At 46.2% G+C, this 24,806-nt stretch overlaps 1 protein-coding gene across 2 annotated transcripts in view; it reads left to right on the top strand.

Annotated features, from left to right (window-relative positions):
* The window catches only part of rg (A kinase anchor protein rugose), a 342,944-nt gene that overhangs the window by 311,161 nt on the left and 6,977 nt on the right, over positions 1 to 24,806 (top strand). The window contains exons 45-52 of one of the 2 annotated variants that reach the window (XM_065426861.2): positions 2,876 to 2,893; positions 14,482 to 14,576; positions 18,155 to 18,244; positions 18,342 to 18,519; positions 19,544 to 19,624; positions 20,761 to 20,916; positions 21,414 to 21,587; positions 22,290 to 22,388. In XM_065426861.2, coding sequence (XP_065282933.2) covers positions 2,876 to 2,893; positions 14,482 to 14,576; positions 18,155 to 18,244; positions 18,342 to 18,519; positions 19,544 to 19,624; positions 20,761 to 20,916; positions 21,414 to 21,587; positions 22,290 to 22,388 — 891 coding nt within the window. The remainder of the gene's footprint in view (positions 1 to 2,875; positions 2,894 to 14,481; positions 14,577 to 18,154; positions 18,245 to 18,341; positions 18,520 to 19,543; positions 19,625 to 20,760; positions 20,917 to 21,413; positions 21,588 to 22,289; positions 22,389 to 24,806) is intronic. The other variant, XM_065426862.2, reaches the window with a different exon arrangement.

Consider the following 24,806-nt stretch of genomic DNA (forward strand, 5'->3'; position numbering starts at 1 on the left):
TGAAAATATTTTATTTGCATTTTACAAGTACAACAAAAAGCACACGTCTACGCATCCACACCAACGCGGTTACATAGTCAAGAACATAGGCAAGAAATGGCTCATTAATAAGGGTAGCACAAACGCACCAGAAAGAAGACCTAAGCTACAAAACGTACGGTCGGCTGCTAAGTATAATAATTTCCCTGTCACCGCGTGTCACTTTTATACAGCATCTTTACAGCACTACCAGGCCGGGTAGTTTGGCCGAAAGAACGCAACAGCTTACGGCCGTCAGCTGCCTCTTCCTTACGGGTGTCATAATTATCCTAATGTCCGCATCAACGTCGTGCAAGTCCGCATACAGGTATCCGTATCTGAACCATATGTGCCAGCTTATACACGCGTAGTGAAATTATGATAACCACTGCGTCTTATCAAACGTATTGGTTTTGCGAATGCGCGTTACAGCTGACGGAACGACATACTGTAACTGAAGCACAAGAGAACAAGGACAAAAGGAGGATACAACACTTGAAGAAATGAAGAATTAGTAGGCGTACAGCAAACAAGCGATGACGGAGAACACACAATGATGCATCGGGTGTTCTGTGATATCGGTTTGCGTACTTACGGTGTTATGGAGATCAACGGCATAAAAACGTACCTTCAAGCGTACTCCCTCAACCTCCGCCGCATTCATTACGATAATCAACGCCTAAACAAAATGAGGCACTATTTTTTGCCAAGAGTAGACCTCTTTACAGCAAGTCTATGTAATGACTCGCAGACGAAACCAGCATGCTTTCGAAAATGTTTTACCGCCGCAGTATTCGAACGCCAACGGCCAGGAAACACATCGATACCAATAGGCTGTCGGTGGTTAATCAAGTACAAAAACCTTGACGCTATGACTAAACAGCAGCTTCAACAATCAAATTTTAAAAAATCAACTGCCTACTTGCCTGAGGTAACAAAACGTCCTTAGACGCCTCGATTGTTTATGTCAATGGTTTGTGTAAAGTAAAAAATTCAGCATGTTCAGCGCCCCTAGCAGAGAAAGCACAAATTAAAGTATTCGACCAAATTACAGTAGCTCCACTTGCACGCTTACGCTGAAACGCGCCTCGATTGATTTTTCGCCCTCTGTGGCCATTTGTTGAACTTGAGAGTGTACGGGGCCTGGTATCCGTTGCGGGCGTAGGAACGATGGATGCTGGGGGGAATGCGCGCGCCATCTCTCGTCCGCAGACCGCACCGAGCCGGGCACTGGCATCGCGCAGCAGTCGGGCGAGCAGCAGCAGCGCGGCTGCCCTCTCCTACTACGCGGTCGCCCGAGGTGGCGGCTAATTAAAATCGTGATCGCGGGGCGTGGCTCTGTTTGCGTTGCGGCCTCCGCGTCGTCGACGACGTCTCGGCGGAGGAGACGGGCGGGGGGGGAGGCGCCCACGGCGGCCCGCGCGTAACTCGACCTGCGTGCGTGCGTGCGTGCTCGCGGCGTTTCGCGATGAACGCCGGCCGGCTCCCTGCTCGAGTTTCGATTAGGCGCTCGGCCCATGAGCCCTCGCTTAATGGGCCCGGGATACGTATCCCGCCCCGTCCCCACGCTCACCGTGCGTCGCTTGTTAATGACCTTATTCGTCTTGGGCGCTGCTCATCTTACCCCTGTGCCACCCGGCTAGCTCGTAGTCCGCTGTCGAGCACTCGCGACCGGCGAGGGCTTATAGCATCATCAGCGCGCCGCTGCGTGGCCCCGTGCTCTCTCCCTCTCTCTCCGTTAATCTTTGTTTCTATTTCAACATAGGCAAGCGCGAGAACAAAGGGCAGAATGCAGAGCGAGGATGCCAACTCTTTCCGTCATGGAGGCTCGGCTGGCTTCCTCCGCACTCCGTCTCGCTGATTGTACCGCGCCAACATTCGCCTGTGTATACGCGCAGGTATATGTATACGTGCGCAGTGCACGTCGTGGGAAAGATGGAAAACAGCGCGCGTTTTGTGCGCAGAGGCGCTGCGCAGTGTGGCCCCGCCTTTAGGCGGAGTACGCAAACGATTCCTTTTAGTGAGGTGCCTCGTGGTGCAAGCGCCTACACAGGTAGCGTTGAAAGATTGGGAAGCGTATACGAAACGTTGCGAAAGGAAAGGAGTTGCGAAAGAAAGAAGAGGTGAGCCACGGCGCTGCGTGGTGCTCCCTTTATTTTGACGACGTTTCTCCGTTCTGATTTGTTTCGTCGTGCCTCCTTTACCCCGTGCGGATATAGCTTCAACGAGAGTTCTGCAGCGAAAGCCTATAGAAAGGCTTGCGAATAGTAACCTTTTAAACCGGGTCGAATGCTAATCGAGTAATTCTCGAACGATAAGACAGCTTCTTTCATTACGGTGCTCGAGTTCCGTGTAGAGTACCGCCGTGAGCCTGGGCACGTCTCTTTGACCACGCAGACGAGTGCCCCTGACCGCCTAGCTTTCATGCGTGCGAACTATTATGAATAGTTAGACTACACGATTTTGAGAGAACACTATCGTTAACCGTATTTTGTGTCCTTATGTCATTGAAGGCCGATTATTTCTCTCTATATATCCAACCACTTCATATCGTGCCAGTTGTACGCACGTTGTTCGTATATGCATAAAATACAAGTGGTCACTGTATCTATTTAATTTAAAAGCGTTATACCAGTGAGCAGAAGGAATCAATCGTCAGCTAAGATAACGGCCCGAAATTCAGGTTCTCTCGATTACCATGCAAACTTGTCGCGCGATGATTCTCGCTTTTGATCTGTTTTCGGTTGCCGCAAGCGCTTGTTGCTCTTTGTCTTGCGTTTTACATTTGTTTGTGTTGCCTTGTGTAACCCTTGTTTGCTTTGTGTGCTTCTGTTTTATTCCCTTGTGGTGTCTTTAGGTCCCGGCAGGAGAGCGAGTAAGTTTACGCTTGCACGCGGCTTGGCATTTGGGAATGAAATTGTGTGGTGGTGGAGGTGAACCTATGTATAATGGAAAATGTCTTTGTGATACTTTGTGATACTTTCTAATGCGCGCATCGCGCGACATCTCCGCGAGTCTGAGTACTGTAGATGAACGCTGACGTTCACTGTGTTACCGTTCGTATCGCTGTAGCAAAATATGGGCAGCTGTGACATAAGGCCTCACGGCAATGCAAATGGCCGAAAGGAAATGCATTTTGAGAAGATGCATTGCTGGACGAAAGAGTTAGGATTAATCTTTAAAATAAACAGTGCACACGAGTAGTACATGTTATCGCACGGACGAATTATATTATTATGATGTTACCGCGATGAAAAGCAACGCCGCTATCTCAATCGCTAAACAACTTGATTCTCCCGAGGAGGTAACTTTCGCGAATGGTTCAAAAATTACAGGAAAAAAAAAGTGAATTAGTCATTTCACACCCGGGGGGGGGGGGGGGGGGGGTTCATTATTAGCGCATCGGATCCTTGCATCTAGCGAAATTTAGTACCGGTAAATTATTAAGGCGAAAGTATTAAGTGGCTCTCGTTGCACGATGGCCTTGAAAGAAACGCAGCGTCTATCGAGCGGTACAAAAAGAAAAAAAAAAAGCGTCACCTTCTCCGAGCGAGCGGAGGGGTGGAAGGATAAGGAGAGGCGCGCACACACTCCTAAAAAAGTTAACACCCTTTTGGGGCGTATCTTGTCCCACAACAATAATCGCCATCTGTCTTGCTCGCGTTTCCTTCGCTCTAAAAAACGTTTACACTCCTTGGGGTGTATATTTGCCACACAACAATAATCGTTTTCTGTCTCGCCCGCATTTCCTTTCTTGAAAACGCTGCGCTCGTTACTTTCTTGTCGAGAATGCTCTGTCATGCTTATAACCGCATGCTGTTCGTGACTTGGAAATACCGGGCTCGCAGCGTTAAAAAACAGTAAATGCGGGCAAGACACATGACGATTATCGTTATGTGGCAAATATACACCCCAGAGGGTGCAACTGTTTTTATAGTGTTTCTTTGACGCTGCGAGCCCGGTACTTCCCAGTCATGAACGGCACGCGCGTCATCAGCGTGACGTAGCATTCTCGGCGGGTAAGTGGCGAGCGCAGCATTTTCAAGAAAGGGAGCGCAAGCAGGGCAGATGGCGATTATTGCTGTGGGACAAATGTACGCCCCAAAGGGTACTACTGTTTTTCTGTCTGCAGACAGAAAAACAGGTGTTGCGTCGCTGACGTCATGCGGCGGCGGCGGTTGTGGCGGCAGTTGACTGCGAAGCGAGAGAAACGGCGATGGAGGACGTTTGCCCGGGACCTAGCGGTTTGCGCGGTAGACCTCAGAAGTATACACAACGTCTGACACTCTTAGAAAAATTTACACCCTTTGGGGCTTATCTTGTCCCACAACAATAATCGTCATCCGTCTTGCCCGCGTTTCCTTTCTTTAACGCTGCGAGCGCGGTACTTCCCAGTCACGAACGGCACGCGCGTTATCAGTGTGACGCAGCATTCTCGACAGGAAAGTAGCGAGCGCCGAGTTTTCAAGAGAGGAAACGCAAGCTAGGCAGATAACGATTATTGTTGTGGGACAAATTTACACCCCAAAGGGTGCAACAGTTTTAAGAGTGTAGAGTGTTTCTTTGACGCTGCGAGCCCGGTACTTCCCAGTCATGAACGGCACGCGCGTCATCAGCGTGACGTAGCATTCTGGCCGGGTAAGTGGCGAGCGCAGCATTTTCAAGAAAGGGAGCGCAAGCAGGGCAGATGGCGATTATTGCTGTGGGACAAATGTACGCCCCAAAGGGTGCTACTGTTTTTCTGTCTGCAGACAGAAAAACAGGTGTTGCGTCGCTGACGTCATGCGGCGGCGGCGGTGGCGGTTGTGGCGGCAGTTGACTGCGAAGCGAGAGAAACGGCGATCGAGGACGCTTGCCCGGGACCTAGCGGATTGCGCGGTAGACCTCAGGAGTATACACTACGTCCGAGGACGTTCGCCAAGCGCGAAACGAGATGCGACGTGCGAAGCGGTGGGAGCAAGGCGTCGCGACCGCGAGCGTTGCTTTGCAGCGTAATTGTGTTTGGCGTGTGTTACACATTTGTAGCACTTACTGGCTGCACGATTAGGTAGTGCGTTAAGTGCTCGCATGTGTCGTTGAGGAGGTCGACCTATAGAGAGCTACACGTTTGCTTCACGCTGCGGCTCGTTATGTCTTGCAAGAAGTCTGACCCCTCCGATCGTATGACTTGATGCATTACCAAGTGTGCAGCAGGCTTTCGCATTCACGTGTTACAGGAGTGTAACACGCTGCCGAACTTTTCCTAAACTTAAAATACTCGGTAAAGTCGTTTACACCCGAAGATGTAGCATCGGATCGCCGGCCGTCGCGGCCGCATTTCAATGGGAGTGAAATGCAGAAGTGTCCGTGTACTGTGCATTGGGTGCACGTTAAAGAATCCCAGGTGGTCAAAATTAATCCGGAGTCCCTCGCTATGGCGTGGCTCATAATCAAATCGTGGTTTCGGCACGTAAAACCTGTGAATTTAAATTTTGACGCCGTTTACAGTATCTCCAGTTGTCCCGAGGAAGTTGTGGCGATTCTCTGACGTCGTCACAGCTGTCATGTTCTATGATTACGGTATTGCCTCATCGAAAACTGCGCCTTTACTAAGCCGCTCGCGTTCAGCAGGGCAGTGAGAGCTGTGAATCACATGCGTTCCAGTGTGGCGTTCGTGACGGTATGTGCAAAGTATTTGAGTATAGTGTGTTCGAACGAACGTTAACTGCTCTTCACTTTCTTTGTACCTTGGACAAGTTAGTTAGTTAGTTAGTTAGTTAGTTAGTTAGTTAGTTAGTTAGTTAGTTAGTTAGTTAGTTAGTTAGTTAGTTAGTTAGTTAGTTAGTTAGTTAGTTAGTTAGTTAGTTAGTTAGTTTTTTATGGTGTAGGATCAACTCGAGAAGCATCGGTCCCGTTGTTTATTTACTGCATACTGGGCAAATCCGGTCCCGACTCGGCGCCCGGACCGCTTTAACATGCCTATTGTTCTTGACCAGACGTTCATTTTCATTCTCGCCTCTACTGTACGAAACTGCTGGTGCGTGACGCCTGTCTGCGGGTGCCCTAAGCAATTTGTCGACGCTGTCGAGGCCCCGTGCGAGCCTCGGCGAAAGAGTGGCGCCGCGCGTCCGGTTCGGCTCCTCCGCTGCACGCTCGCCCTCCGTGCTCGCGCAGCGGGGTGTCGTGGGGAGGAAGCGCGCTTAGGGGGCAGAAATCCCCGTCGGGGCCAAAGTATTCCGCGCGGCCATCCGTCTTGGTGGTTTTCGGGGGGCATCTCGCGACCACTGCAGGACCGACTCTTAAAGAGGCTTTTGCGGTGGGCGCGGTCACATCTCCTTGCTGCGCATGCGCAGTCGTCCGGCACTCAGGTCATTGCTCTCCCTAGTCGACTCGGAGCGACGTTGCCAAACGTTGCCAGAAGTCGCACCAATCGCCAGTGGCAGTGCATCCTTTAGATCGTGTATACAACGAAACATCAGGTCAAATGTAACATCCGGAAAGTATTTTTGTTTGGCAGGGGCGTTCGGATAGGTTATAGATGGAGCGAGGGCATTCCGATTTTGTATAAACTTTTTAAGTGTCAGCACTGCAATAGTTGGTTGGCGGGTGGGTTGCGGTATAATATTTTTAGACAGTCCACGTATAGCACCAGGTTCAATGTGCATGTACCACATTGAACTACATCTTTGTCGCGCTCATCGATCAGCGCGAGCGCTTGGTGGCGCTAATCGTCGAGTGGGGCTAAAATGCCCTGTTAACGTACTTGAGGAGGCTTTATGTATAATTGCATCTTCTTGTGACCTCCTTGAGTAACGTGGGCATTTATGGCCTATTGGAAATGGTTCATTATAACTTAAGGATAGCGCAACAAACCAGGACATAGGAAGACAGAAGTAGGAGCTTGCGGACTTTTTTTTTTCATATTTCATCTGAGCTTGTCCTGCTTCCGTTATATATGAACCTCCTTGACTTCCTCCTGGCTTCCGCATTTCCTCTCTTCACTTTGTCGTTGTTTCGTCGCACTTACGTGTTAAAAATTGTATACTTTCAGTTTAAGAGAGAGGTGCGCGTGGCGCTGTAGTCAAAACGGATATATTTTGCCCAGCCTTATTCACACGGTCCTCTGTCTCCCTTTTGTTTCGGTTGCGCTTACGTCCGCATGTTTCGTTCACCCTTTGCGCTGTTGGGCGACTGCTTTTCAGTCTGTCTCGGGCGCGCCACTCCTGGGCCCGTCTCTCTCTCTCTCTTTCTCTCTCTCTGGATGTCTGTAGAGAACCAGCGTGCCCACGTGTCACACAGTTTTAAGCAGGGCCCATTAGGAATCAACCTGCGGGTCGCCGCTTCTCGAGCGGTGATCGATTAAGCGCGCTGCCGAAGCCAGGAAGAGGCCAGCCGTGGTGGCGCCGAGGGAGCGGCATACGTGTGGCATGGCAGCATCACTAGTTCCGTGCAGTGCGTGGCATTCGGGGCAGCGCGGTTTGTATACAGTCACGCCCCGGTAGTCGCGCAACGCGCTGCACCTTCTCGTGGCCTGCGCGTTCGAAAGGATTTCACGGAGCTTTCTTTGGTGACGCGCATTTATTGAAGTATTTAGGTGGTAAAGATAACGAATAACGCAATCGTCTTGCTCGCAGCATTGTTTTCTTTGTGCTGTATAGTTTTGCGCCAATTTGCGCATTATAGGTGGCTCATTGTGTAAAATGCCTTGTGTCGAGGCTTGTTTGGTTCATGTGAAAAAAAAAAACGAAAAAGCTATGTTTGCCGCGCGCACCGTCGTAGCTGCACCGTCGGAAAAACACGGCGAGAACGCCCGCCGAAAACAGCCGAAAAATAGATGGTGTCGCCCTCTGCATAGAGTTTCCTACAAAATCTTTTGCAGGAAACTCTATGCACAGCAGGATTGCAAGGCCCTGCAGATCTCGCTTCTTTTTGATGGCCCAGTGCGCATTTGGCGTAGGCTTTCTTTCTATCCTATTTTCTAGACGTACTAGGCAGGCATGCCGATAACGTGTTTTACTTTACAATGCAGGCCCTCTAGGTGCAAAATCTGAAGATTAGCAAAGCGGCTGTAAGCATCTTCTTTTTTTTAATGAACAATATAACTGCTTGTTTGAATTGCAATGAATCGTACGTTAAATTGCCATATCGCGAGACCGTTATAAGATCAGGACAATGATTTTCTTCATTTTTGCGTAAACAATGGGACATAGTTGAAAAAGGCTCATCAAAAGCGGTGTACCTGCGTTAAAAATTTCCTCAATACTCTTTGTAGATTGTAAGAAACGCTAATAAACCTGCGCAATCGCTAGGTAGTGTTGTCATGAACCATCTAAGCCAAATTATTCCTTTCACGTGCAGCTGTGAGTCCAGAATTTCGCTTGAAAGGCTGCCCGATCTTTACTTCAACTTTTCGAAACCCTGCCACATTTTCTTTTACGCATAGGCGAGAATAAACATGGTGGCTATTGGGCGAATTTCTCAATACCCTTCCGACAGAAGTAAAATGGGATAAATTTCATGATGATGAGTGATAGATAGCATCCCCATTGAAGCACTGCGGGCGAGGGTGCCAAATAATTGCCTATCCTGCGTGAGATACTACATACGTCTAGCATTCTACACATCTCACACATATAGCACATATATTTACACATCTTACACATTCTACACATAGCATTCTACACATCTCTGCTTTATCTCGTAAAATTACGTATGTTGAACTTTGAACTTTATTGCTTAGCTTTACATGATGCAGGAGAGCGAACAGAAAAAGCGTATTCATGACAGCTTGACAGAGCCGCGGGTCACCCTTTACTGTCAGAGGCAGCGCACAAAAGGGACAAGGTATATAATGCACATAATACACAATAAATACATGCATATAGCACATGATAACAAGTAGCCGCAGAACTTGCGCGCATGCTAAAGACAAATAACATAGAATGTAGGTAATTTGGATGAATACAAGCTACATAGAGCATGTAAATGTAGTATATGAATGCAGTGTAGGAAACGAAACAAAGATCCAACTAATAGAAATATTACACAGAAAGCAACATAAACACCAAGAAAAAAAATAGTGTGACATCATAATAAAAGGAGGAGTTTGCAATATTTATCAACGTTATATATACATATGCTATTTTAGTAAATATTACATATTTCTCGAAAAGAGAGGGTTTCAATGTTCGCTGCTCTACTGTGTAATGTGTTTAATATTTGAGGAAGTATGTTTTGTAATGTTCGAAAGCCGTATGTAGTTCTGAATGTAGCAACCATTCACTGTTCAACGTTGTGTGTGTGATACATGGTGACATTTTCTTGTAGATTCGCGATTAGTCGTGAAAATGTGTTTTATTTTTATTACTTGTTTGAAGACAATGCAAAGGCGATAGCCGTACATTTTGGAAACAGGCATGACAATATATTTAATTAATAACTTCTGAGTATGGAATCTTGATGGCACGTCATTTTCCACAGCACGTAAAACCTCTTTTTGAATTTCAGGTATTTTGTCTAAATTCTCTTTAGTCGTTTAGCCCCTTACCAGGTGACAGTAGTTAAGCATGTAAAGTTAATATGTTGTATACTATCATCATAACTCTGCATGGTAGTATTTGACGATTCCAGTATATCAATTCGACGATTTGCGACAGTTTGTTTTCGAGAAGAATTATATGCTCATCCCAAAACACGTTTTCCTGAACAACTGCAACTAACGATTTAGTATTGCGCACACTTTAAATGGAGCTAGACTGAACAAAAAATACTTTCTTTGTAATAGCATCTTTGTTTTTAGCATGCAATATGATCGCTTTCGTCTTGGCAATTTTTATGCTTTGGCAATCCGGATGGTTTAATCACTGACATGTTATGACGGTATATAAGTTCGTCTGTAGTTTCTGTTAAAAATAAGCTAGTGTCGTCTGCATAGGTTATGAATTTAGCGATAGAAGCGGTTGAAACGGTCCCGTCCCCATCATTCCGACGTTTATCTTCATCTCTGAGCAGTTATCACTTCCATTAGATATAAACCCCAGTGCTTTTGCAAGGCAGTCATTTTCCTGCTGTTCTGGGATATCTGCGCATTCCACCGTAATCTGCAGAGTCGTGTACGAATTTTTTTTCTGCAGCAGACTCGTGTTACCGTGCTCAGAAAATTTGTTTCTATATGTATCAGTCGTCAGACAGCCAGCTTGAGTCCCCAAAAAGCAAGACGCTATCCTCTGCGTTATCGTCCAAAATTTATTTTTATTGCCGCCCTTGTAAACTCCATGCTCTTCTGTTTGTTTATTTGTTTCCATCATCCAATTTAACGTCTCCGTTTCTCTCTCTTACTTTTTTTTTTTTTTCTACGACTCGGGATCGCCTTCTTATACTACCAATCACTTTACTTGCTTGCTGTTTACGGTAGAGGTGATGCCCGTGCTCTCTATAGCCGTGCATTTCTTATCCATGTTTCCAAGTCTTTCCTCAAAACTAATTTCGCTCCGCGCTTTCGATGTTGACGAGGAGGATGATTTCATTTGACATCCCCTTCAGAGCAGGGCGGCGATAAAATAGTCATCTAGCCTGCTTGAGCTAATCAGGCTTTTCTACGTCTATTGCAGTCTAGCAGTTTTGCCTATCTCTCCTTTTTTGTTTGTTTGTTTGTTTGGTACCCGCTTTGCCATTGCAAGCATTACTGCAGGGCGGAGGGGGGTATAATTCAAGAACAAAACACTTTTATTTCTTAATTGAAACCTCTTTCTCTATATCTTACAGTTAGTTATCTGTGCCTGTAACATGGAGGCCTGTAACAACTCCGGCTCCATTGATTTCTTTCCTGCGTTCTTTTCGCCCACCAATACTGTTGGAGCGGTCGCGCCATCTGGAGAGAGAGAACGACACCACTGCGGTATGGGCGGCGTTATTTTCAGTGTACCTCTGTATGGCAGGAACACTAAGAGATGCAACTGAAGTCGCCGCGCGGCTGAGCATCGGGAAGGAAGTTTGGCAAGCGGCGCAGTGAAGGGGGGAGGCGGGGCACGCTGAGCACGTGCCTCCCGCCCCTCGAAATTTTATGATGGAATGTGGCCGGCCCAGTTCCCTTCCCCCCCTCCCCCCAAGAAAAGAAATATTCTGGCTATGCTACTGCTGGCAAGGGCTTTATATGCGTTCCATAACGGCTTTGCCGCTGTACACACATGTAATTGGTGAAGCATACTCGTATTGACACTTTCACTGCTTTTTCGGTGCCCTGGAGATCTTGCGCCGCCAGCTTGTATTCTCAGGCGCTCTTCTGGGGCCTCCGTTTGCCGGTATTATTGTTGTTTTCGCATATAAAGGGAACTCGCCACAGTACAATGGCGAATTGCGGTGAAGCGGACTAAAACACATTCGCCATTATTCGCCATTATAGACACTTGCCGGAAATCTTTGTTACATGTTGGTCACAGCACACAGCTTTCAGTGCAGTAGGAACGACGAAAAGGAGAGGAAGGCTGCAAGGGCATGGCAGTGTCAGCAGTGCGAATGGTTCGTAGGGAGATGCTCCGACACCAGACCACAGCAGACATATTCGACAGTTTTCATAAAAAGGCGTTGCATGGCCTTTTTAAAATGAGGCAGAACTGTTCGAGGAAGTAGTGGCGAACATGGCTATGTTGTCTCTCTGGTTTTTATATATATATATATATATATATATATATATATATATATATATATATATATATATATATATATATATATATATATATATATATATATATGGGAACTGGCCATTTCTTTTATTGCGGTCAATTATGTGGACACTCCAGGCGAATTTTTACCGTCGCCGTAATGCTCGGTATGAAGTGCAAGTGCGATAAGATCCTTTCGCGCCTCGCGCGTAGTGTGCTCTAGTTGCGAGGGAAAGCCTGCGAAGGTGAGCTGAGATGGGAGTCTTCCTGCGCGTCCAATGATGGAGGTCGCGTGATCAAGCGGGGGGTGGTGGGCGGGTTGAAGGCAGGTGAGCGCGCGTCTTCTCTACGCCGGATGTGGCTGTACATGGCTGTCCGTGTGGCTGAGCGCATACACGGGCACAGGCTACGCGCCCAATCTTGGAGGTAAACCGCAGCGGGTGCAAATAAGGGCGAGCCGACATGGCTGGTGCCTTAACGCGCACTGTGTTCCCGCACGCCTAGCGTTCGAAGTCCCGTACTCGCAAGTTTCCGAGAAGCGCTGAAGCGAGAGGCTGCACAAAGCGTTCACGCATCGTTACTGGCACTCTTCATCACGCCAGCATAGTGACAGTGAGCGTTCTTGGTCATCGAGTAAGATCTGCTCATGCTTTCCTGTGTGCGCGTGATATCATACTTGTTAATTTAATGAGTAATCGAGTGTTTACTACAGATCATACGGCCCATGAAACTGAAAGCTTCATTTCGTGTTGGTGTCCAGTACTTTCCTATTACTATCAGTGCTTCGCCTTTCGGGCGATACTGCAATTTCTTTTTCTCGAATGAGTGATCATTTGCAAAGAGAAGGAGACCTTCAGTTTTCTTTTCTAGGCCGCTGTGACAATAATTCAGCACTAGTGTTCATAGTCCTCAAGCATTGCAGAGGCAGGGCCTGCGCAATGATTAGGTTAGCAACGAGAACATAAAATGCAGAAGGCATAGCCGAAAATGCTTGTACCTGTGAAATTTCCAGGATGGGTCTGCTCTGAGTTAGTTTTATTTTTTTATTTTTTTGAATGAAAACAATGCATCCTAGAACAATCACATGCTTGGTCCATTTGTTAAGCAATGTATGGGGTTTTACGTGCCAAACCCACGATCTGATTATGAGGCAAGCCGTAGTAGGGGGCTCCGGAAATTTGGACCAACTGGGGTTCTTTAACGTGCATCTAAAACTAAGTTCACGGGTGTTTTCGCTTTTCGCCCTCATCTAAATGCGGCGGCCGTGGCCGGGATTCGACCCCGCAACCTCGAGCTTAGCAGCCCAACACCATAGCCACTAAGCAACCACCTCTAATTCTCTAAATGATTTATGTAAATCATCTAAGTGATTTATGCGATACTGACTTTGCATGTTTGTCATGTTTTGCATGCACTATATTACTTTTGTTTTCTTTCGTTTTGCTGTTGTGTCTGTCGGGTATATTGTCAATTCCAGGAATTGCGCTGATCACTGTATTTCGATGAAAAGTAAGAGCTTTCTGTCAGAGTTACCAGCCTGAGAGCTCAGCCACTAAGCGACTAAGGTGAGCGAGAAAGCCCGCTTCTCGAAGGCAGGAGGCGTGTTGGAATAGCGAGAGCGTGAACTATGCGCACAGAAAGGAAATGGGGAGGTGGTACTGGCGTGGGGTCCGGCTACTGTATGGCTCATCAGGCTAGCTTTAGTTCCCTTTTCAAGTTTTGGTGACTCGTACGCTCACAGTAGTACCGATCACTGCGGGTTAGGGCTTATAGCGAGCTGCCAGGGCCTTGTCAGCCCGGTCGCATGCACACCTCTAAAGGGCACCGAGTGATGCGCTGCAGAAAAACACAGCATTACCGCAAGTTAACGAAGACAGGTTTATTTGCCTTAGGATGGCACCCAACACTGCACAGGCAACCGGGCCCGAGCGGCACGGGTAGCAAAGAGGCTCCCGCGCCAAGAGCGACTACACAAAAAAGATGCTGCTAGCACGTCGCTGCGGGAGGATGGCTCCCCATGATACTCCACTAAGAGAAATGTGTCCCTGCGACTATACTACGTACTTTTGCGGTAACCAGCGGATCAGGTCGTGAGAGCGTAGAGCAGTCTTCGTCAGCTTGAGTCTCCAATGAGTACGGCTCGACATTGCGGTCACACGCAAGCACCAGGCACCAAACTGTGGCTTAGCATTTGTAAAAAGGAGCAACACAATATATGTGTTCACCGTAGGTGCAAGGCACCGTAGACGAGCTCAATTTCGAGGGACCCCCAAGGGGCCTGTGGGCAAGAGGAAGCAATGTGCACACACCTCGCGCTGTCCCGTAGATGTCTCTCTCTCTCTCTCTCTCTCTGCACTAGCTCTTGCGGTCGCGCCCCACACCGGTTGCGCCGCCCGCGGCTGTCACAGCGAGAGTCAATACCGCGCAACTGTTCCGTGTAACACTACCCACCAGACCCTCTGGGGGGAGAGGGGGGAAGTGACGGTTCTGTAACAGCCCGGCCATCACTCCGTCCCGCAGAGGTGGGAAAAGGAGAGGCGCAGCGAAGGCAGAATAGCCAAAATGCTAGGTGGTTCCCACAATCCCCATAAAGTTCGTGGATGTCATTACATTATGCCTCTTTAGTTCGTGCTATAGTCATGAATTTTCTTCCCTTTCTCTTCTCCTTTAACCAAGTTGTCAAATGCACCGTCCCCTGCCTTTACTTGCTCATCGAGTTACATTTGTGGTCGCATTGTACATATGCGAGTTTTTAGGTATTTCATAGCGCATGCTTTAACTTTTGTGCAAATTGTCACGTATGTACATGCCTTTCTGCATGCAGGTCCAGAAGCTGTGAGAAGTACCAATGTGTTTTACTACCTGACCTATGAAGGCAGCGTAGATCTTGAGAACATGAAGGACACTGTCATGAAGGAGGTTAGTGTGTGCACTGGTCAGGTCTTCACACTAGTGTTCATTGGCTGTCATAGTGCGGCTGCGTGGCTCTTGTCGAGTGTGCAGCCGGGCTTCGTGACCACGCTTACATATTGGGGCTTACTTCGTTGTTCTACGTGCTTGGGTTACCTGATATTTACGCGACACCGGTGGGAGCACTGACGGTTCTACCTAACATAAATGAATTTGGCCGTTTTGCTGTTGCCTGTTTGCTTCTAATTTTTTTTATCTGTACTTCAGAGTTTAAAGGCATTCAGACTTTCTTCATTACGGTTGACTTCCTTTAATTCGACACCGGTTAATTCGATCCCGACCGAATGGCCCGGCCGGCGCCCATAGATTTCTATGTGCCCAAACTTCTGTTATTTAGATATCAGTTGGCCTTCGCCGGATAATTCGAACTTGACTTGTCTTCACCGCAATACAGCCCTGTTATGCGGTGAAGCGTACCAAGAATGAAACAAGGCCACTGTCACGCATTTTTTTTTTTCTTTTTTTGAAGGGTATTTAGATATCTGTTTTAAAGTCGCGTTCTGAGGTACAAAAAACGGAGCGCGCCGGGAAAGGGAAACAGCAGCGCCGGAGGCAGCTACTGAGAAAGGGCGACTGAGCGCAATCGGAAAGTTGAGGGAAATGTCAGCGGCGGCGCTGAAGGGCGTTGAGGGAAAAGGCAACAGCGGCGCTGGAGAAGGATATGTCAGCAGCAGTCCAGTAAGGTCTTTGAGGGCAAGCGTGGTGGCGGCTCTGGGGAGGATGAAGGAAATGTCAGCAGCAGGGCAGTAGGCCCCCCGTTGAGGGCAAGTGCGGTGGCGGCGCTGGGCAAGAGGAGGGAAATGTCAACGGCAGCTCCCGTAGAACGTTCTGGAAACGGCGGCAGCACGCTCGCCTTGTATACGTCGCCATGTGGGCTCAGAGTTTTATTCCACATCGCTATAGGTGACATCGCACCAGTGCCTAGTTGCGGGCGTGGAAGACTGAGGAAGTATGCCGCGGCGGAAGAGGCTAGAGCAGCTCTAAATGCCACTCGTCGTAATCGCCGTCGGGAGGAAGCGGCTATAGATGAAGATGCGGCAGCGGTCCGACGAGAGCAAAATGCCGCCCTCATGCGATGCAGGCCCTCTGGGAATGCAGAATTGGTGGAGAGAGAGAGGCCACCGGCGCACTTGCAAGAGGAGCCGCAAACTTCAGCAGCAGATCAACAGAATGTCCAACTAGGCTTTTGCCTTCACATTCTTAGACAGTTCTAAGCATCCTCCGTAATTCTCTTTTTTAATTATGCAGGTGCGCACGTTCTGTCTCTGGCCACAGTACAAGCACCGAAATGCCTAATAAGCATACCAGCAGCCATTCAGAGCCGTCTCTGACGTTACTGAGGCGATTTGAGCCCTTGTTTCGCTCGCCATACGCATCTCGTATACGAGACAGTTAACGGGGCCTATTATGCGTTCCTTAATTATACGTGTGAAGAAAAACAATCAGTTTTTTGGCAAAGCTACCGAAAAAGAAGGCCGTAAAATGAAAAAAGAAAAACTCAGTCGAAGGGACGTTTAAAGCCATTAAAAGAGCGGGGGTCAGGCTAAAACTCTTAAGGCCTGCCAGTAAACTTATTTGGCATCTCGGTGCTCTTACTGTGACCGGAGATGGCGCATGTGCGTGCGTAAATTAAGGAACACGTGCTATGTTCCGCAACATTGACACATATTCCGCTTGGTATGCTTCGCCGCTTAGCGCAGCCGCATTGCGGCGAAGGTAACCTTAAAGGCAATATGGCCAAGTGAATCAACGGCATGTTTCGTTTTTGTTGTTTTTTTTTGTCTATTTCGACCCGCTGGGTAATTCGACTAGCTTCGTCCGTTTCACCAGGATCAAATTAACGCAAGTCGACTGTACAAAAATTTTAATTTGATATACATAGATCCTCTATCCATGAGCCCTTCAGCACAGCCAGATTTCTAAGTCGGCATGTACTGGAACTTTCATATATACCTGCAACTTTCATCAGCGATGAGAGCGGAAATTCGGAAGACATCAAAATTGTTGTTTAGCACAAGGTAGCGTGTTCATTGCATAAATGATGACAGCTGGAACTTGGCCATGTTTATTCTAGATTTTTGAAAGGCTAGGCCACATTCCTGGAATATACTTTGCCATCTGTACCCATTATAAATGGTATAAAGAGGAGTGTAAGAAGTAAATTTAATAAGAAGCAGCGAAATTTTAGGATACCTTGGATGAAATATTTCGCTTATTTGTACTTGCTTTTAGAGTCCTAGCCACGCATTGGCCTGAAGTCACCTGGTCGCACTGGGTGGCAGAATGTAGAGGTATGTTTGGAGCAGTAGTGCCAGAGAACTACTCGGGAGGGATGGACAAGCAATGGCAATTGATAATTAGATCAGAAAGAGGGTGCCCACTAAGCAATTAACAGTGAAGGGGAACCAAAATTTTGGAAAATTTGTAATTTTATTATTTGAAATTATAGGACCAAGAAATGGCAGACTGATGAAAGCAAGGAACAGGCAGCAGCCCTTACTTGTCCCACCTTCCTCTGTATTGTTCTTTAACAGTGTGAATTCTAGTCTGAACATACATGAACTTGCCAAAATTTCAGTTCCTCTGCAGTGATGCATGCATGTCTGTCAGTCGGCATTAGTAAGTGTTCTTCTACAAGGTTTAGACAGCTAAAAAAAATGTAGTGTTCTATACAAGCTCTGCACATGTTCTGCATTCTGGCCTAGGTGTGCTTGTGAAACATTGTGTCTGCCTGAAAAAAATGGCAGAGACTGAATATTGAAGGAGTAACAGTGAGATTTCAACAATGCACTGATATAACTCATGGTGTAAGAGAGTGAAGTTTCTTAACAGCTTGTCACACCAGCTGCACATCTGCAATGGTGACAGAAATTTATTGTGATTCAGGCACAGCACTCTCTGTTACTGGTGGTAGGTATAGAATTATGTCCAATGATCGAAACATTGTTAGTGAACTGCCCCAGCTTTTATAGGGGAATAATTTCACACACAATTATTTCATCCTGTTCATGATCTGCGGGCAAATGCCTGTGCATACTTTAAAAGCTTGAATGACATGTTATGCTTATAAAGCCAACAGATAATAATAGCACTCATCTTTTTAAAGCTTGCTTTGAATGTGCGCACCTTTTCAGGGTTAAGTATGCACTTTATTGACGAGGATTTAAGTTTAGACACACCACTAAAGCAGCAATAAACTTGGCACAGTAAATACTAACAAGTAAAACATTGTTTCTAGTGTCACAGCGAGTTTGCTGTTGCCGATTTTGCTTGCTTCAGGAACTTGTCTATGTAAACTTGCTCTAAGCAGGTACCCCGCTTTTGCCCTTTCACCGTCAAAGAACTGTCAATGTAGAGTTCCGAGACGGACTAGCAATACTTTTCCCGCGATTGGTATTTTTCATAAAACTTGACTTGACATTCATAAAATCATAAATCAATCCCGAATTTGTAAACTCAATGAAAAATTCTGTAAAGTTGGCAAGTATGTAACTTGCAATCCTTTGCTTTGTCTCTCTTTCTGAAAGGCTATTGAGAACCAGATCAAGAACTTCGGCCAGACTCCGTCGCAGCTTTTAATGGAACCACATCCTCCTCGCAGCTCAGCGATGCACATTGTAAGTGCTAGTAGAGCAGTAATAAGTGTTCTCAGAGCAGGAGTGTACGAGTGATGTCGTGCATCAGACTGATGTGCTTCTTGACCATTTCGTACAGAGCCCAATGATGTTCTCACCAGTGACGGAGGAGCTGTGCATGATTATGAAGTTCCTGTCCAACTCGCCCATCTGCCACATCTCGGCCAATACGTACCCACAGTTGCCACTACCTTCCGTTGTTACTGTTACCTGCAACCAGAACTTTGCTGTCAACCGGTGGAATTGCAATTACTCTGGTATGTGCTCATAGTGCTTAGTTCTTGTTAAATGCTTGCCGCTTATAGGTCAGTGTCTAAGCATGTGGATGCATCCCCCCTTCATTTATATATTAATGTGCTACCATGGCAACTTGGTCAGAAGTGTCTTGTTCGAGCAGCCATTGTACAAACACATGTCAAGTAACACTGAAGAACAGAAATGTGAAATGAACAGAAAGAGAAACTACTGCAGCTACCTCGAACCTGTAGAGAGAGGATGAAAGAAAATACCCATTCACGTGTGTTCTGTTCTGTTGATGGCTCATGCAACTTCTGTGTTAAGTTGTTGCAACCGCCTCATTTAGTTGCCATGGTATCCATGAGAAGTGAGCAACTATGGTCAGTGAATTAGGTTGCCAAGAAGTTAGTTCTTGTAAGTTAGAACTTGTCCTTGAGGCACAGAAATAAGAGAGAATGGATCATGGTCACTGATTTAAAAAGCATGATGGTTCTCTGTATAAGCATAAGCTGCTACTCTCTTGCAACAGTCTATTGTAGTGTTGCTTCATTTACGGCAGTCAAAGGCAGTAAATGACAGCATGACACCTCAGTAATGCCACAATATCTAATTGACAACATGCAGCTCTGCACTTCTAACCTAATGACAGACCTGACATATGTGTTGTGATGGGCAAAATCAGCAATGACCTCTGCTTGAAAAGTTAGTTTTTTTCTTAAATGTATTCTTGCTATTTGGTCTCTTGTTAGCAATTCAACACTGCACCATTTAAATGAGCTTTGGCCATGAATTCGACTTAATAGAACAGTTTTCCATGAAGTAGGGTGTTGTGCTTTGATGCTAGCAGAGGCTGGTGGCTTGCACTGCATTCAAAGAAACCACAACTCTTTAGTGGGCATGAGCCAAGCACACCAGCCATCTTGCAAATTATACTGAAGAAAAAGAAAGCTGTATCCAGGAAGAATCTGTGTGCATGTTACTATTGTTGGTGGTCATTTTACCACTAATATCACTTATACAGCTACCTGTTTACCATTCTCGCAGCACCCATGCATTCACCAACTTACTCTGACTCAAACCAGCCACAGGCCAATCAACTGCCCCTCGCCATGGACCCTTTGCTTAGTAAGTGACACACTCTCTACAGTAACTGTAACTGAGTTGGTTTTTTTTTTGTGTGTGTATGCATAGCCACATAGGCTTAAAGCTTGGTTGTGATGGTGCTTTTTGTTGTTTAGACAGTGGCACAAGTCAAAATTTGTGGGCAGCTGCATTTCTTTATCTTTTACCTGATGTACAGCTGACCACACAAGTTTTGAAAGCACGAAAATTTCAACAAGTTCAATTTCCTTATAGCTGCGCCACAAAGTGTAATTTAGGTGAGCGGTAAGATGAATGTATGCAGAAGTGTCTACTGTACCTTTTAAGAGGTTAAGGTCGGGTGTACAGGCTATGACAAAATGTTGTTTCTAGTTGGATTCTGTACTCTGGACACAAAAACAGTCAGCATTACTGTCAGCTTGAAAACTACACAGCAACCTTCATGCAGCTTTGATAAAGAACTTTTGCAGCAGTAGCACAGGTACAGTGCGTGTTAGCTGAAGCAACTTAGTTACCCTGAGTACTTTATTATTTGCATATTAGTTGACGGCTGCCCGCGCATAAAACCACAACGTGTGAAGTCGTAATTTGAGTGGCCAGTGGACTTGCAGGTTATGAGTGGATTTGGGACGGTTGCTTTTTTTATCATTCTCTAGTCACCTTGGAGTTCCTCTCTTTAACTATGGTAATTTCATATATGTTTTGCTCTTCTTAATTGTATTTCTTTCCTAGCAGTTTAGTTAGCTTTCTTGGAATAGCTCAGCCTAAAAGATCTCATTATTGTCGTAGTAAAAGATTAGCAAAGTGACATATGCTTACAAGAATGCAGTGACTAGGCTAGGACTTTACGATCTCCTGTCTGATGAACAGAATTCACTTGTGTACTGTCTGGCCATCACAACCATTTTTTCTTTTGTCTTGTATGAGCTTATTATGACATGGGAAGTTGAAAGCTACCATTGCTTACGAGGTTATGTATATACCTGTGTGCTCACTGGCATCGCTAAATCTATAGCCAATGAGAATTTTCAACTCCAGAGCTTTTCAGTTGACTCAGCTTACTTACGTGTAGGCAGCAGATCTAAAAGCTGGCATGGACCATAGTGGAGACGGAGTAAGGATACAAACTTTCCTGAACAGCATATTGTGGTGTCTTGCAGTGATGAACGTGGCACCGCATAAGCGGCACCTGGGTGACACGTTCAGCCAACACGTGCGCATGCGCAGCAGCTGTTTCGTCACCACAGTTGACAGCCGGTTTCTCGTCGCCTGTGGTTTCTGGGACAAGAGCTTTCGTGTCTTTGCCACTGAGTCAGGTCAGTGCTTTTGTGTAGTTACTTTTTTGAAGCATAGCTAAAGACTGGCCAGTAGCGTGCTTGCATCATTAGGGTAATAGGTGTGCACAGATGCACCCACGAGAGGAGCAGGAGTCTCAACGTTACAGCAGCATGTCCTCTTTCCCATTTATCCCTATGAATTACCAGCTAGCTGTTGCCAATTAAAAGTGCCGAATGGATCCACCAAAACACTTAATCAGAAATAGTGGAGCAGAAAACTTGTGCGCTCGGGCACTCTTAGCTGAATCAGCAAGCCATATAGTAACGCAGTATTTGGCTGTATTACCTGTGTTTAGTTATTCATTGCTAGCATCATTTGTGCATAAAGCATTCTTTAAAATAAGAGTTCATACCACGACTAACTTGAAGTGCTGCATTCAGTATGGTACTAACTGTAACTAAGATATCCAGGGTGTGGCAAGCAATTATCTGCAATAACTGAATAACTAAGAGTAGCTTTAATTGTTTTATTGTAGCCAAGATCATCCAGATAGTGTACGGACACTTTGGTGTGGTGACGTGCTTGGCGAGGTCCGAGTGTAACATCACCTCCGACTGCTACATTGCATCCGGCTCTGAGGACTGCACTGTGCTGCTCTGGCACTGGAATGCCCGAACACAGACCATAGCTGGAGACAACGCGAACCCTGGTGAGTACATTTTATTGCGGACATTCCGGTGCTTGAACTGCAACATTCTGTTAAGCTAAAATGGTCTTCTATCTAAATATTGTTGCCTTCGACCTGCCACAATGGCTCAGTGGCTATGCAGTTGACTGCTGATCATATTGTTGGTGACATTCCAGTGGGAGCAAAGTGCATAAACGCCTCTGTACTTAAATTTGTGTTCTTGTTAAACAAACCCAAGCAGCCAAGATGAATTCAGACCCTTGTTCTACATTGGCTCAGTGTATATGGTAGTTTGCAGCACAGTTCGCAGATGTAAAAACCTTATCAATTCATTTGGTGCCTTCAATGTGTTATCTGTAGTGGGCACGTCAAAATAATTTGCTACGTTCTTTTATACTTTGCTCTCTGTGCTTACAATTTGAACCTTGGCATGTTCTGTAACTGAAGTGCAATGTTATTCAGTGTTGTGCTTTCAACAAAAAAGAGAAAGTTGTTTGCTAGATATAATTGTCTTAGTGACATCTAACTGAAAGAAAGGATGAGGATGTTGAGATGATGATTTGGTCTTGCTGGATTCGAAGCAGAGCACTAATAAGGCATATTCATTCTTTTAAGAAATCATAAAAGGCTTAAGTGAGTATTGTCTAAAATCATTTTTCTCACAGCACTATTGCACTGTTTTAAATTGTAGAATGTGCATTCTCTGTTTCACTGTCATTCCAGACATCCCAACGCCACGAGCTACCCTCACTGGTCATGAGAATGAGGTCACCTGCATCGTTGTTTCTGCTGAACTTGGCCTGGTCGTCAGCGGATCGAAATGTATGCAAAATTCTGGCGACCTTTTTGCTAAGTACCCCTGTGGACCCCAGAAAAGTAACTCTATGGCTGTCATTTGCAGGATGCAGCTCTCTGACCTTTCACACTCTTGCTTCTATTACTCTGCCTATTTTCTAATTTGCTTCCCCCTAGTTTTTAATGATGCATAAAAAAGCAATGCTAAGTGTGTGTGTGTGTGCATGCGGCCTAAAAGTGAAATGCACAGTCTCCGTGCTTCTCTCAACACCTTCCTTGTTGTGCCCTTTTTTTCTCTTATTGTCTGGAATTTCCTCATCTACTTGCGCCTGGAATTTTCGCACCTACATAACAAATTCTGCAAGTGCACAACTCAGCCTATCATGCTGCCCATATTTGACTTTACCTTGTGGTCATGAAAACAGAAAATAGTTTCAGCTTGCACCATGTTTTTCATGTTTCAAGCCCTGAGATACTTCTTGAACCTGGTAAATTAATCCAAACCAATTGTTCATGGCATTGTCATGACATTCAAGGCTCAGTATTGTTCATATTTAACCTGATAAATGGGCTCATCCAATGTTAGACAATGCTGTCACGGACATCTGAGGCAGATATTATTTAGCTTCATTTAACTAAGACATTACAATCTAGCGTGAAGCTTAATCTATATCGTGTTTTGTTGCCTGCACATTGTTTGCTCTTTTTTGGGGGTCATGCATCCTTTGGGACTGTTGCTCAGGTGCTCATGCATTGTGCCTTCCCAATCATTGTACTTGTTCTGGATCACAAACTGAGAGACCACATCGAACTGTGCACTGAAAACCAGCCATAACTGGCTCAGGCATGCAGGAAAAGCAAAACATGGAAGATGCAAGGCCAAGAAGTTGACTACAGAAGCTAGCAATAGTAGTAGTGATGTTTCAACTCCCATACAACTTTGTGTAGGAACAGTTGAGTTCATTGTGGTTCCTTTCCCTACCTGAACACTCTCCTATTCTTTCTATCAAAGACCCATAAGGAGAGAGGTTTCTTTTAAAGGGACCCTGAAACGATTTTGACAATCTTGTACAAACATACTGAGTCGTTGGAGTAGGTCCTTTTGATCATTAATTGACGCATCTAAGTGCTCCACGTAAAGCCTGTAATTTATTATAAGGTTTTAAAAATGTACATCGCTGCCAGTCGCAGCACACTGCTCGGCAGAATTTTCAGCCGCCCCTACCCATGTGACATAAATCACCCAATTGATGTCATTAGGGCGAGCTATCCGATTGGCTGCCCAGGGCGCACCATGGATAATTTTTCCACCTTTATGGCGAACAAATGATGTTCGTAATAGTTGGAATGTTAGTTAAGTTGTTTCTATAAAAAGAAAGTGACAGAAAGAGAATGCACAAGAACAATTTCTCACTACGCTTAGGCACTTCCGGCATGGAGCAAGCATCGTATTGCGTTAGAACATGCTCCATTTTGACGAGAGCCCCGCAGTCAGAGTCGGTCTCAGTCTTTTCATTTCATTTCGTTTATTGTACCTTCAAGGCCCGAAGGCGTTACAGAAGGGAGCGGAACTATATACAGAGCATGTGCAGATAACAGGGCATAATAATAACAAGCACGAGCATTATGATTCGACTTTGTTGCATTGTGGACTGCAAACGTAGCGACTGGCAATATGTCAAGCTGCGACATCATGTCCCTCTGCAAGGCAGCAGATGAGCGGACTGGCTGCAGCGCATTAGACTGCCGCTATCCGATCGGCGCCAGGATTAGCGCGTTTGTGGCTGTCACTTTACATCGGAAGATTACTAACGCAGTAGCGTTTCACGAGTCCATTATAAGGGTGAACGCAAGCGCAAGAGGACAGAGCCTGGCCGCTTAATCGTGTAATTTCACGAGATGAGCAGAAACGTAAATGTGAATGGTATGCATGGTGCAGCCACCTGGTGGCACAGAGCTCAACCACACACAGTAGCAATAACGAAATATATTCTTCTTTGCTGCTCGTGTACATTTTTCGCAGGAGTGTAGTCGTTTACACGTTGTTTTTGTAAATGTTTAAAATGTTTTACACTTGGTTAGAGCAACATCAGCTCATTGTTTGGCTGGTTAAGCTCTGCGCCAATGGGTGGCTGGACCGTGGAGACCGATCAGGCAGCTCACGTATGTCTACGCTAAAGTTCCTTCATCAGCTTGAGTTTATGCCTCCACTGTTCTGTCGAAACGCCCAACTCGCCTGTGGTTACCGGAATACCAGACACGTTCGGCGCTGTGACAGAATGCTCACAACGCACGCTGCTTCAATAGCTCTCGCTTGGTATCGACTGCCAAGCAGCTGGCGGAGAGTTTGGAGAGGCTTCGCGCGTGCGCTCCTAGAGAACCGGAAGTCGACGACACGACGTGCCATCATGACGCAGAGCCAGTGAAGGCGGAGCTTAGCCCCGA

Source organism: Dermacentor albipictus, chromosome 3 (assembly GCF_038994185.2).
Source record: "Dermacentor albipictus isolate Rhodes 1998 colony chromosome 3, USDA_Dalb.pri_finalv2, whole genome shotgun sequence".
Classification (NCBI taxonomy): Eukaryota; Metazoa; Arthropoda; class Arachnida; order Ixodida; family Ixodidae; genus Dermacentor; species Dermacentor albipictus.